The 14,699-nt window shown below is 38.8% G+C and overlaps 1 protein-coding gene across 2 annotated transcripts; it reads right to left on the minus strand.

Moving 5' to 3' along the window:
* Positions 1-50: 50 nt before the first annotated feature.
* STK17B (serine/threonine kinase 17b) lies at positions 51-14,231 on the minus strand. Of its 2 annotated transcripts, none has more exons than XM_065841511.2 (8): positions 14,083-14,231; positions 11,457-11,606; positions 8,433-8,645; positions 5,560-5,704; positions 5,184-5,310; positions 4,295-4,343; positions 3,623-3,802; positions 51-2,634 (listed from the first exon to the last, which is right to left on the minus strand). In XM_065841511.2, the coding sequence occupies exons 2-8, from the start codon at positions 11,576-11,578 to the stop codon at positions 2,352-2,354; spliced, it is 1,119 nt and encodes a 372-aa protein (XP_065697583.1). In that variant the 5' UTR covers positions 11,579-11,606; positions 14,083-14,231; the 3' UTR covers positions 51-2,351. The 2 variants fall into 2 exon arrangements, with proteins under 2 accessions (XP_065697583.1, XP_065697584.1); XM_065841512.2 differs by lacking the exon at positions 14,083-14,231 and adding an exon at positions 13,916-14,074.
* Between the last annotated feature and the right edge of the window lie 468 nt (positions 14,232-14,699).

Below are 14,699 nucleotides of genomic sequence, written 5' to 3' on the forward strand. Positions count from 1 at the left end.
CGTATATTTTAAGTTTACATGAAGTACAAATAAAGTCTTCAAAGCTTAAGTTCCTTGGATAAGACCAATTCTCATTTATTTAAAGATAAGTTAGCTCCAAAAGCAGTATGAAATGTAAACATCAGACACCATGATAAAAATCTTAACAAATAACAATTTTTGTCATAAAGTGCTGGCATATGCTTTCAGCTTTATTTTCCGTATGTTAAAAAGAAAAATACTAACGTACGAAGCTTCCTGGTTGTAATTTCAGTAATATTTTTGCAGAGTTTTAAAATTTAATAATTTTAGAAACATTCTTTTCTACCTTTTTCCGTTAGACCTTTTGGACATTTTCTTCATCTTACTCTAACTTCTGAGTATCGACAAAATAGTCTGTGTTTTTAATTTACCCAGTTCAAATTAGGCTCCATGCTGGTAGAGAAAAACAAAAGGGTAGAAAAGACTCCAGCTGGGAAAAGCCAATGACTTTGAAAAGTGAGGGTATAAGGTACCTGAACACAATGCAACAACTGCCTCCAAAGTCATTTTATCATTATATACAACATCAGTATCACTGAAAAAAAGTTCCATGAAAATTCACACATAGAGGAGACTCAATGTGGTTCACTTATACCCAGGCATCTGAGCGTCATCCATGCCGAGTACATCCATTACTTCATTTCACATAAGATTAAGTCTCAGAAAACTTTTCCTTCTCTTGACAAACGTGAGCTGAAAGAGACTTAGAGACCTTACACCTCAATCAACTGTTCACTTCTCGACATGAGCGTCACCCAAAATAGAGACAAGAGTCCTGAATTCCTCCAGCATTCTGGCAAAACCTTCTATTGAAATTTATTTGTAAAAAACCCTTCTGCCTTCCTTGCGTGAAGAAAAATAAAATACAACCTTTTAGCACTCATTATGTTCACCTCTCAATCACAGGTTGTTCCAAAACTTCAATCTGCAATTGACAAGTCCAAAGGCACACTCAAAAAAATATTACTAGATTGTGATACTTTATTATACAAACCAAATCAAATCCAAATCAAAGATGATTAAGTCTTAAGGAGTGGAAAACCCCAAAAGTATTTTAAAGTGCCATTTACTTCCAAAACATTTATAAGAGTTTTAATACATTCCCTACACAAGACGACCTCCAGCCTCAGTGTTACAATGAGGATTTTACCTTGTCAGTATGAGTTTCAGGCTGTTAAGGCATGACTGGTAGTTGCTCCAAGTCAACACTTGACATAGGCATTATATCCTCAGAGCCTAGAAACATGAAGTTGAAGAGATATAACTTAAAAAAATAACAAGCCTACTAACCAAAAGAAATTTAAAGGCTTAAAATAATTATTAGGTAGTTTCTCTTTTGACACTGCAGTCCATTTCTCCGAGTGGGCAGGAAGCCAAGTCATTATCTGTAGCAATAACTGACAGAGATGCACTGCACTGCTACATTGAGGGGCATAATGAAAAGCTTTTCATTGCAGCTGCACTGGCAAAAATGGTTCTATTTTCAGTTTATTCAGTTATTACTTTAAAGAGACTTTTTGGTTCGGGATTTTTTGTATGGTGCTGGGTTTTGTTTTTAATTATTACTTTTAAGATGAGGAGTAAGTCAATACAGGTAGACAATATTATTTCAGAGGTTTGATGAAAGCAAACTGAGTGTATCAAATATTCACATCAGCATGTGACCCTCATCCTCCTCAAATCTAACTTACGGATAAGAAAGGACCACTAATGCAAGGACGTTCTCTATTGAAGCAGTCCAGAGATCCAACACAGGAAAAACACAGAGACTATGCCTTATAAAGCCCAAGTGGACCGGATCCATAAGGCGCAAACACTTCCTCAGTGATCCTTGAGAGAAACCAGTCCTCCAAATGGCCCCAACAGGTGTATCCTATTCCCAAACCACACCAACTTCAGCTTCCATTTAAAGCTATGAGAATGCTCACAAGCAAGCCCAGTTTCCCTGCTTAGACCAATTTCTTATTAAGGCTAGTCATACAAATGTGCATGTATTCAACCACTGCTTGGCAAAGCTTCAGTTTAAACAAACTAATTTTCAGGATTTAATTTGTTCACTCTGACATAATTTTTGGACTAAAACTTAAAAAGTGCAAAAATGTTTAATTATATCTTCTTAAAAAAAATAATTCATTTTATTGGTGCAACAACCCCGATTTCTCAGGAGTTAAATCCATTGCCAGCAATGGACAGACAAGGAAGCACCACCATAAAAAGATCAAAGTGCATTTCCCATATGCCAATGCTGCACGAATTGGCAAGCCATAATCTTATATTTGCCACTGGAACAGATTATGCTAAATTCTTTTTATAAAAGTCTGTATTACGTATTAACATATGAAGTCTGTCGTGAAGTCTTGGGGATACTGCAATGAATCATCGAAACGGAAACGTTTGGAGACTGTACTGCTGTCCTCTGGAATGTTTTCTTTGTCTTCCTTGTTGCTACAGGTACCATTACAACTGGATTTTACATTCCGCTCTTCTGAGAATTTCATTGCGTGTCCTGGCATCAGAGAAAAGCCACAAGTTTCCTCAGGGCTGGACAAGAGGATGAACTCCTCTTGCTGCAGCCATGAATGAGAAAGACAGGCCTCTGCTGTGGGTCTCTCCCTTTGAAAGAGAAAACAGTAAAGTTGCTTCAGTTAACTTCAGAAATACTGAAAACATAATTACAATAGCTCTGACACATGCTAAGAAATCTTAAGCAGACCCCTACCACTGCTGCTAAAAAGCACATTAGACCCCACCATAGTTAAGTATTGGCAACATGCATATAAATTGGAGTGGACAGCTTCCCCTACCACTGGGTATCAGGACTGGTAAGCTTTTCCTCACAACGAGGAACAGGCATTTCTCAGCCAGTATTCACAGTCCCTTGGAATGTTTTCAACATGGTGCGCGTGTATGTATATATATGTATGTATGTATGTATATTCTTATACTTTTGAAGTCCTATGCGTTACAGAGACGATTGTAAATACGTAGGTTAATGAATATTTAGTCATCCGGTTTTCAAGGAGGGCCAAGTAACATGATGTCATCAACTCTATCAGAGATTTTGTAGTCTGTTACTCTTGCAAGTCATCATAAACTGGCGTAAACCCTTGCAAAATGTATTTACTACCAAACAGACCACAGACTTACAAAATCACTCCTTTGGATAACTTAGTGAAGTGCTACTACAGTTCTCGCCATGTTAAATTCCAGATAACTTGCAATAAATGCAACAGAGCCCCCTATTTGTCCTTAACTCTACCAGAACACGTGAATATTTTTTGGTCAGAGAACTCTGACCTTACAGACTTGACTAGCTGAGGACAGATTCTTCCTCTGAAGATTCAAAGAAGGTATAGTCATCAAGAATTGGAATAGGAAAAGAAAAAAAAGTTACTGAGGTTCTAATGAAGACTCCGAGATGCCCAGAAGCAAAAAATCAAGTAGAGCGGTAACTGTGACAGAATATCAAACATCTCGCAGGTCCACACCAACATTTATCAAAGCAGGCTATTCATGGTTACTTCCTGCATGATAGTGTGGGCTTTACAAGTTATTCCAGATGGTGACATAAGATTGTTGCCTGTAGGAGTTTGTTACTTACTCTGGATTTTTTATGAGAAGTTTTTGAATGAAGTCTTTGGCAGGTGGTGAAACTGATGAAAATGTTTCTTCTGAATAATCCACGTTAACTTGAGATATATTAAGGTAAGTTTCTTGATTATCAGCTCCCACAAATGGAGATTCTTGTGTCAGCAGCATGTATGAAATAACGCCTATGTTCCTGAAATAAGAACATAATGTATGACCCTACTAGGATACCCCTCATATTTATCATGCTGCAGATCAAACTTCCTGATGTATGCAACATTCAGAGAACTAAAAACATCATGTGAGAGCTCACTTTTATGTGCTTCAAGCACATACACATGTACACACAAGGAAAGCCACGTATGTATCTCACTAAAGGGATTTTATGAAAATTGCTCACTTACATATAGAGAGTGTTTCAAAAAGATGGCCCCAACTGATCACTAATACTGCTTTGAAATTGGGTCCATCTTTTCAAACCCCCCTGTGTGTGTATATATAGAGAAAACATATGCAGTAATCCCAGTAAGCCCCAGGTTATATCCCGAGCACTCCTTCCCCTCCCAACTCTCTCTCTTTTGGTTGGTGAACAGAAGGGTATTCTTGGAAGCCAGGTAAAACTGGTCCCTAGATCGATAAATGGTCATGCCTACCTCCATACATTAAATTAAAATATATGACCTACCACATATCTGTAGCTGTGGTAACAGGATCGTAGTTTAAGATTTCTGGAGCTAGAGAAAGAGACAGGGAGAAGATAAACACTTACTTATTGACCTTGAATCATACACTACATTTCTGGTGGGTTTTTTTGCCAACCATTATTATGAGACTAAACATGCAGTTTTAATAATCGAGTTTATTATTTTCAAGCCCCAAAGGTGAAAAAAGTTGCTTCTGTTTGATTACACACACCGATGCTCAACTGGTCCACACTAAAATGGCAGTATACATCCTAAAGTCTATTCTATCCAAGTCCCAAGGTAGTTTCTGATCAGATGTATCACACAAAAGATTCTTCTAAGAGGTTTTCAAGTACACAGCTTTTTAAGGGGAATGCATAAAGCAAAGCCAGATGACCAAGCCAATTTTCGGATGAGTGGCTGTTAACGTATGCTAGACAGGGAGTTACTCACTACAGGCTGAAGCGCTCTTCAAATGGAATGCGGGCAGATCATGAGGGAAACCTGCCCCTCAGAGAGGGCCACCTGTTAATGGCAAGCTTTCCCTTCCCAAGGAATATTTTAATCTCTGTAAATCATAATTCTAAACAGCATTCCTAATTCAAGGAGCGTTTCTTTGTGCATATTAATGCTGTATTTCAGCTCTAATCAAAAGAATTTAACAGCCAATTTATGTTGATTAAACAGTCTGCATCACAGCAAATACTACAGCATGAAATTAGAGGTGCGCTTATCGATATAATTTGGGATTTTTTTTTGGCACATATATTTGGTGCCTTGTCCTGCTGTTCTTCCTCCAGTAATGACCAATAAGTTAATAAGCACATTACATGAACCATTCCTCTTTTCCCAAAACCGCGCATCAGAAATTGTGAAGCAACTCTTCCTTACCTAGATACTCTGTTGTTCCCATAATCTGCCGCAGTTCACTAGAACTCTCCAGCTTCCGAGACATACCGAAATCTACAATTTTTACATCACCAAGAGGATTGACACTGCTCAGCAAAATATTTTGAGGCTACAATAGAAAAGATTTAATTCTCAGTTAATCAAGTATAAGCTGAAAAAAACCACAAATGTACAGAAAGACATTTCAGTTTCTATTATGTAATACCTATTGCTAAATTTTATTTTTTTAAAAAATCATTTAATCTCTAACACACTCGTTTTCTCCTCATCTTTGTTACGTATTTAACAAATTACTGTGATTAACATGATATGAAATTGAAGATAAAGTACTAAAATAAAAAGTGTGCTGCACCCTCACCTTTAAATCAAGATGAACAATATTGTTTTCATGCAAGCAGCAAAGTCCTTCAAGTATTTGTCTAATAAGTCTTACAATATCCCTTTCACCAATTCTGTCATCAAGATCTGAGACACATAAGTCAAATATTTCTCCTCCGGCAGCACTGAAACACATTGAAGAACACTTACATATTAAGTTTGAATTTTCAAGCTTAAGTGAGAAAAAATGTATACATAGTACCTATATATACAATATATATATTCAATTATCATATTCATATTATCAGAGAGGCTGGGAATATTGTTATTTTTTTTAAACACGTACGCAAATACACAGCACATAAACACTTAGAAAAGGCAAAAAAAGATGGTTTTTTGTTACAAGATGTGGCTGTGGTGTAAATGTAAATCTAAGAACCACAATGCAATGAACAGCTGGAGGTACTGAAGAATATTTCTGGAGGGGGAGGAAACTGCCTACTTGCCACCCAAGGTCCTGCCATTCTGATGGAAGACTGAAAATCTGATATTCCTATCAGAGAGGTACCAGGAAGAAAATCTGGCATGCTGCTGCTGATTAAATATCCAGTTGCCTAATCAGTTAGTGAGCAATGTCTGCCAGAACTCTAGTACACACAGAACACTCAGAAATACAAGGACTCAGATCTGACGCTTTGAAATCTGTAATTTCCACACTAACAGAGATGGACAAGCTTCATGTTTTCAAATAGCATCTCAAATATGTCTTCCTGTTTACTTACAGAAACCCCTACTATTAGTACAGCATAAAGGAAGCATGGAAATAACCGTGTTGTATGTGGTTTACTAGTTATACTTCTGCACTTTGCTGCAGTGTCAGCTGTTTCATGATGGGTTTGAAATCATTATTTAACCTGCTCTAAACTGCCTGAAGTTTCTCCCTCTATCCTTAAGAGCTCACTCAGAATTACAGATTAGTAAGCCTGAATTTCATCATTAGAAAAAAATAAGAGTCTATAGTTCAGCACCAACTGAGAAAGGGAGAGAGACTTCCCAAACTAATTTCACAAACTGCATTTTTGCTCCTCACATTCCAAACACACGTACAAATATGATAGACAAAATTAGATTTCCAAATTAGACTTGTTTTCAGAGCTTATGAGAAGCCACAATGGCAGCTAAAAAGACATGGGAATTTTGGAAGAAATAACTCCAAAAGCCAAACAGTTTTAAAACAATAAACCCACTAAATTTAGGAGTTCAGAACCCACAAATGAATTGTGAGTTTTCAGTCACCAAAAGTGTCAAGCTGTCCTGGTTTTGTTAAAAACAAGACCAGTTCTCTTGTAGTGATTTTGCTTTCAGCGCAGTTCTTCTAGGTGGCTGTACTTTTCTGAGTTTTAGCCTGCATATTTTTCCTAGGATGCTGTACTCGGTGCTGATAAGAGACCAACAGAATGCTGAAGAAGCTCGTGTTTAGATTTATTACTATGGTAGCCAAGAAAGACTGATAAGTTTTTCCACATTCTGTTGTGAGAGGGGCGTGTTTGAGGCGGGGTGGATGGAACAGGTGACTAGAACTGACCAACAGAAGTATTCCATCCCATAATCATCATACCCCATATACAAGAGGGTGATCATGAGGGTCAAGCTCTCTTTGATCATAGCCAGCATCTAGAGAGGACCCTGTCTGTCTGCCTGCGATCCCCAGGCCTCGGGCCCTGCATCCTGCAACCAGGTTCCGGTTTTGCCATGAAGTCCTGCCCACGACTTCCTGGGGCCTGAGCTGCACCTGCTGGAGCCGCCAGCTCCGCACACCCAGCTCTGCTGCTGGAGTGACGCCAGCTCCACATCCAGCACTTGAGATTGGTTTTGTATATTTTGTATATATATTCTGTATTTATTAGTAGCATTAGCAAAAGCCCTTAAAACTCTCCAACTTGAAGTCTAAGTCTCTCTTCCTTTCCCTTTATCTTTCTTATCATCTTTCTGATCTAAAGGAAGGGGTGGCAGGAGATAAAGGGGCTGACAGGGAGCGTCTGCCATGGTTTATTGCTGCCTTGCCCAAAATCGTGACACAAGCAGTGACTGAAGGTCATAGAACATGCACGTGCTCAGCTTCTCTGAAATCTATGTAATTGGCATCAGTGGATTTTTTTTTGGTTATGATTTGAGATGCATCAAAGCAGTATGCACTTTTTGGGAGATTCAAGGATATTCTCTCTGGTCAGCTTGCATTAAAGATTCTTTACATTAATTAAAAAAAAAAAATACACTCTAGAGTTTGTATTCAGGTTTTCTTTTAGGTTAGGCTGACTTGAAAGCTGATCAGAGCTGTTTTACAAAAAATCCAACTAGCAGAAGAAAATCTGCCTAAATTAAGGAGGCAAATCTTATTCAAAATTACCCTCTTGAGATAGTATTCAAAGGCATAAAAATTATTTTAATTTGAAATTGAGTGAAATTGTCTATGAAACTAAGCTATGCAGGGAGAAGAAAGAAGAATCTTTTTAATTTTTTTTTATAGCTTTTTGTCAAAAAAATCTTTCAATTTTCAGTCCATTTTTTTAAATTTTGAGCACAGAACTACTATAGGTTTTAGTGTATTTTGTTTGATGCCTCATTCCATATTTTTTGACATAACTTATTAGCTGTAGATATAACAAAACATGCATACAAAACCAAAGATCCAAATGAACAGCAGTTGATTCAGCTCTTGCATTTACATGAAAATAAATCATACCCAAAAAAGTCCCTAAGAGCTTATAAAGTTTATAATAATACAATAGTAGCATAACGTAGGTAGTGTACTGTTGTAAATCTTCTGGGTGTTCAAGCAACTCACGCAAAACAATCAGTATACTGACAGATTTGTAGTTACAAACGTGGAGCATCTGATGAAGGCATACTTACTATTCCAAGACTAAGATGATTTCATTTGCTGTTTCATAGACTTCATGGAGATTAACTATGCGAGGATTAGATTTCATTAATTCAAGCACGGCAATTTCATGAAGAATCTCTGCTTTGCAGTCTTGACCTCTTCTTCTTTTCTTTAAAAATTTAGCTGCAAACTCTTGGCCTGTGGATTTAGCTACACATTTTCTAACCACAGCACATCTTCCCCTGCAAAATAAAAGAGAAAACATTAAGACTCAAAACATAAGAACGATGTAAATTGGCATTAGAAATAAAAAGGCATGGCAAATGAAATAAAAAATTATCAGGGGAAACCTACACTTGGTCTGTTCTTGCACTATTCCCTGAACGTTCACTTTCAGCCAATGCAGGAGAAATTATACTAAGCTAGATAAAGGTTTGAGGAGAAAATTTGAGAGTCATCAAAATAATTCTGCTCCACAAATCATGTAGTACTGCTAAAAGAAAAACAAAAAACCCAAACCCAAACAAAACAAACATAAACACCCCACACAATAAACACACAAACCCCCCCCCCAAACCAACCAGATATGTGCAAAATGTTTAAAAACATCTCAACAGGAAAACACCACCTCCTCAGCATTCTCTTTCTCCATTGCAGTTCAACAAAGCGTGCTGCTTTATTTCCTAGCCAACTTTTTAGGTACGGAAACAAAAATGTATTTTGGCAAAGAAATGTTTTTCAACGAAAACCACATATTCTAGTTCAATCACTGAGCTGACCTTTTAAAAAATTAGAGGAAAAAAAAAATCCATGTTTTTAAGCCAAGTTATAAACTCCAGAAAAGAACAAAGTTTTTGCATTCCCAGAAATACCTAGGTGCATGCTTGCAAAGCGTTTTCAAATGATACAAGAAACTTTATTTCAAAAATCAAACCATCAGATTTCCATTTGCAAATAGCCATGTTAAATACAGTTTGTACAAATCTGACAATCACAGAACATGTAAAGTTGATCTTTAAGCAAACTGCTGTTCCTTATTTAGAAATAAATTTTAAAAAACCAGCCTCTCAGTCATCAGTTACTTTGACAGTAAATTAGTTGTAGAATTTCTATGTCCTTTTTTTAAGCGCTAAATTTAGAAAGGTAAGAGTACAAAACTCAGAAGAAAAGCTAATTTAAGAGGTAAACATTATATGCAATCTGATAATACACACTCTTCATTTTAGCAACTCTTTGTAAGCCCAAAAAGTCTGAGTCCTTTCCCAGTTGTTAAATCAGCTTATTATTGCAGAGTATTTGGAGTCATTGAGCTGAATTTCATAATATACAAAAGTTTAAGATACCCCCCCACAGCTAATGTTCTCATTTTAACATCACATCATCCTGTCAACCAGAAAAGTTTTCTAAAATTAAGAAAGAGGAACTGGTTGAGTTTCATGAGAACAGCAAGATCTTCCCCTGTAGTTTTTGCACATCTTCCTTCTAGTTGCTGTGAGTGTAACAGTTTTGAAGGGTCAGCACTGTCTCCAGATTGATGATGTAAGAATTTCCGCTCGTTTATACTGTATCTGTAGTGTGCCAATTAAGACAAAATTATTAAGATTTTTAAAAATCTGTTTAGAGCAGTGGAATTTTCCCAGATCTGAAGTGTTGCACAGAGGCAACCAAAGTGGTTCCCAGGCCTTGTTGCCTGCAAAGTAACTGCTTAACCATCACACTTTACAGCCCAGTTTTATCAGATAAAAACCGATTTCAGGTTGTTTTCGTATCCCACGTTATAAAGCACAGAAATTCGACTACATCAAAAGAAGCCAAGCCATCCACACACTGGGGACAAAACTGCTTAACCCACTAAACAGAACCTGACTCCCTCCTGAGTCACTGTCTTAAATACCAAAGGATCTAAAAGATCAGGGTGTATGAAGAAGAAATGGGACTTAGGAAGCTTAAGCAGAGAAGAGCAACAGAACTATTTACTAAATAACCTGAAGAAGAAAATTGCAAGTATATTAAAACTTTTAGAGAAACCACAAAGATATTTCAGTGTTGTAAACATTTTTGAAAAACATTTAGAAAATGCACACACACGCCGTGAGGCCAGGAAAAATCAAAAGTATGTTCAGAAAACATTTTACTCTGCTTCTGCTTCTTTGCATTTTGGCACTTCTTTTGTTATGCCTGGTTTTGCATGTGCAGGAAGTATTAAAGACTGTTCTGGAATCCACATAAAATCTATACTTTTGTTTGCTTTAGACATCATCTCACAAGTATGTATAATGTGAAAACCCAGTGTGTTAAGAATACTGGAGTTCTAGATGATGGTGTATATAAACTGCTTCTATAGAGCCTAGAATTCAAAACTAGCCCTGACAGAGGAAAGTTATGAGCCTCAAGGTGCGCTTTGGTAAAAGGGTACCAGATACAGCATGTGCTAGAGAAAAATAACAAAAAGATAACCAGAGAACAGTGAAAGCTAAAGAGCTTACAAAATCACATGCAGAAGAGCATCTTTGCTGACAAAACAAGTTACAGGTGCTCAGGATCGCCCCGTAGCACAGCAAGACACAACTGTGAGACACACACAATTATTTCAAAAAGCGTTAACTCAGATGTCTGAAACAGAATCATAAATACCAAAGGGGTTTTTGCATTTTATTTCCTATTTTACAGTTGCAAACACAAGTGAAGCAAGCTGCAAAACTACTCTGAAACAGCAGGTGGTTAGAAACTTACTGCTTGAGGGTGTGAGGGGGAGAGAAAAAGGTTTTTGTTTCCTAGACTTCAAAAAAACCAACCGACCAACTCAAACCCCCCATTCATATTACCCTGTGTCATCTCTTCTTTAGTTTATGTACCTGTAATGTGATGTGTGACTAGGCAGGGGAAGTGGAAGAAAAAGAACATAATCCCAGATCTACATGTCCATGAGAACCGGTTAAATCGCTTCATTCCCGACCATAAAAGTTTGCTGAAAAACGTCTATGACTGCACAACGAATTTTCTTGCAGCAGCAATTCCTCTCATTCGAATAAAATAAATAGGAATAATCTTACCTTCCTAGCTCTTTCGATTCAAGCATATAAAAATTGTGGAAATTGTCTGTCCTGATTTGTGTCTGCAGAGATGTAGCTAATAAGCCAGAAAGGCTTTTATTCTCCAACTTTCTCCTCGACATAGTCAGGTCTCTCTCTTCCACGAGTCACCTGTTAAAGCAAAATAATTAAGAGTTTTGGAAATTCCACAATTGCAGTGCAGGGAAGTATAGAAATATTAGAGTTCAGGTCTATCAGACTAGAAGAGCCTTGATTTTGTTTCAGTAGTGACCTGAAACCAACACATTTAATCACTGTAAAAATAAAATCTGAAAGGAAAAACTGATCAACCCTTCTTGTTTATTGCCTGCAACACAGCAAGAATAGCCAAACACAGGGGGAATAAAAAAAGTTATTTCCAGTGGGAAGTTTCACATTTCTTATTAAAGTCATTAATAGCTTATCTAAGTTAAATGTTAATGCTAGATTGTCAGAAAGCAGCATGAATGGACAACATCCTCCTTGCAAGTTCAGATCACTTAGAACAAAATGACGTAGTAATCCTGATTAAATTACCCTAAACTAGTAGAACAGCACATTACAAAGATATACCCACTCACATTATTTCTACTACTGTTAAAAAAAAGAAAAGGCAGTAAAACTACTGGGTTTTGGCATTCACATATATAGGCCTGAAGCATCTCTTAAGGTGAAATGCAAAAGCAAAGCAGAAAAAAGTTACTGAAGGTTAACAGAAGTCTTAATTGACAGTTTATTCTAAGTTAAAGAGTAGGTTGACCTTTATTAGTGAAGAGGAAAAGAAAAAAATCACAAGTCAAATTACAGTTCAGATACAGTTAACAAGTTTACAAAAATACACTTTCAGTTTTCAAATGATAGAAATGTACTAACAGAAACTTCTGGGAGGGCACTCAAACTAGTTACGATTCAAATATAATTCCGTACCCATCAAACATCGTTCAAATACCAGTTCTTGGAACATGCATATTCATATTGGAACTATTTGGGATTTAGATAATGATTCATGCTTTAGCAGGAAAAAAAGAATGACACAGTTTAAGAATATCTTCTAAGTACCATTTGATGAGCATGAAATAATTTCTTAAAAAATGATCAACGTGTTACAATACAATCTAACATACAAGTCTCTAAATCACCTTGTTTGTAACATGTATGCATTTCTTTTGCAGCTTGTCATTTAAGAGACTGATTCAAATGTCTGAAATTTTACATGACTCTCTTTAGAGCTTTACTCACTAAATACAGTTTAACAGTTCACGTTATCTTGTTACTGCACGACTTCAGCACCGGAAGATTTATTGATATTAGACAACTGATTATGAGTTTACTTCTATCAAATTTATTATGTCAGCTTTCATTTTATATCATTATTCTTTAAGATTAACTATCAAGAAGAACTTTTGTCATGCTGAATGAGCTTTGTTGCTCTAGTAAGACACCACTCTCCTCTTTTTGGCTTGGTACCATCAATAATAAAGACTATTCATAGCAGGCACAAACCCACAAACAGGCACATAATCTATTAAGGAGAATGAGTTCCAATTTCAAATCCAATTAGCCACAAAAAAGGGTAATTCTCATTCCAAAAAGAAAACGCTAATAAGTTAATTATTTCCAAAATTAAGTGCTCCTTGTGTTGTTACACACTGCACCAAAAGCCCTGAGTAACAGACATCAGAAGAAGGGATAGCACAGTAATTTGCAAACTTCCCACCAAACTACCTTTAACTGGGCAAAAAGTCACTTAGTTTCACTATTTCCAAAAATGTCAAGTGCATGCTAAGATGATCTGGGGATCACCCTCCGTAAGTGCTCCAAAGGCTGGAGGCCCTTGTGTTGCTTATATCCACATAATTATTACATATGCATTGCAGTTTTCGAAAATTTTGACACATATCTGTACTAGAAGTTACAAAAGACATACCCATCGTTAGCCAATTGACATGATCAGTGCTTTCTGACCACCTGCAAAATCAGGGGATATTTTTCAACCTTTAGTTCCTTCTGCATTGTAAGAGGGAGATAGAAATAAAACGTTGTTTAGAAGCAGAGTGCTTAGTTTATATTTAACTCATAATTAACAGATGTAAGTAAGAAACTAAACAATTATAACTAACAACTCTAACAAATATATAACAATTATTTCCTAGTATAGGTGTATTGTATGTCAACATTTCCAAAAACTGTAATGCATATGTAATAATTCTGTGAATAAAAGCAACAGAAGAGCATCCAGTCTTTGGAGCACTTGTAGAGGGTGATCCCCAGAGCTCCCCAGCGCTGACAAAATGAAGAATGCCGCTTAGCAGTGTAACTGACTCTGCTGTTAAGTTTATTTCTCCGTCTTCCCCCATGACCGAGTCCCTGTCGGGACAGTGCTGAAAGCCACGAAACGCTCCCTCGGCCGCCGCGCTCCCCTGCTCCCGGGGCTGCCGTACCGAGAGCCCGCGGTCCGCCTCAGCTCTCCTCACAGCTCCTCCCGCGCCTCGGGGACCGGCGAGCTCCGACACCGGGTGGCAGCAGGGCGCTCTTCACAGGCACCCCAGCGGATCCACCCGCCCTGTTCGGCGGCCGAGGCCGGGAGCCGCACCCCGGGCACACTCACCCCTTCCCGCCGGACTCCCAGGAAACCCTCAGGGGGGCCCAACGGTCGCCGCAAACGGCCGCCGCTCGCTCGCTCGCGCCCGCCAACCGCCGCGCTCGCGCAGCCCGCGTTTGAAACGCGCAGCCCGCTGAGATGTGGCTCCCCCGGCGGCGCCCGCCTGGCCCCGCCCACTTCGGCCGCGGAGAGCCAATCCGCGCCCGACGGGGTGAGCCTTCTGCGCGCCGATTGGTGGGGCGCCCTCCGACCCGGGAGCGCCCCCGCCCGGCTGCCCTCGCCCCGGGAAGGGGCCGGGGTGGCGGAGGCGCTGCCGGGGCGGGAGCGGCAGGTGCCCCTTGGCTGGGCCGCCGCCTCACCCGGCGCCTTCGTGCAAGCCGGAGAGACGACGAGACGCACTTCTGTGCTTCCCCTTCCCGCTGTGCTGGGAGCCGCCGCCTTGCCTGGCCCCGCTGAGGCGGACCAGCCACCCGCCCAGTTAAAAACAGCAATTGGTGCATCAGTTCTCACACTTGCATGTTGAAATAGGGACAGAACCTACTTTCCACTGCTTTTATACCAGCACACATCTTGCACAGAGCATGTCTGACAATATTTTTTTAATGCCTATAAGTGGCAACGGG

The sequence above is a fragment of the Patagioenas fasciata genome, chromosome 7, assembly GCF_037038585.1.
Source record: "Patagioenas fasciata isolate bPatFas1 chromosome 7, bPatFas1.hap1, whole genome shotgun sequence".
Taxonomy (NCBI): Eukaryota; Metazoa; Chordata; class Aves; order Columbiformes; family Columbidae; genus Patagioenas; species Patagioenas fasciata.

What these genes read in the sequence shown, in the direction of transcription:
- STK17B (XM_065841511.2), bottom strand. Translation starts at nt 11,578, where the DNA reads ATGTCGAGGAGAAAGTTGGAGAATAAAAGCCTTTCTGGCTTATTAGCT. An exon ending in ATCATCTTAGTCTTGGAATA is followed by an intron (nt 5,705 to 8,432) that starts GTAAGTATGCCT and finishes AATGTGTTTCAG; the next exon opens with TGCTGCCGGAGGAGAAATAT. An exon ending in TTGTTCATCTTGATTTAAAG is followed by an intron (nt 5,311 to 5,559) that starts GTGAGGGTGCAG and finishes TTTCTATTGTAG; the next exon opens with CCTCAAAATATTTTGCTGAG.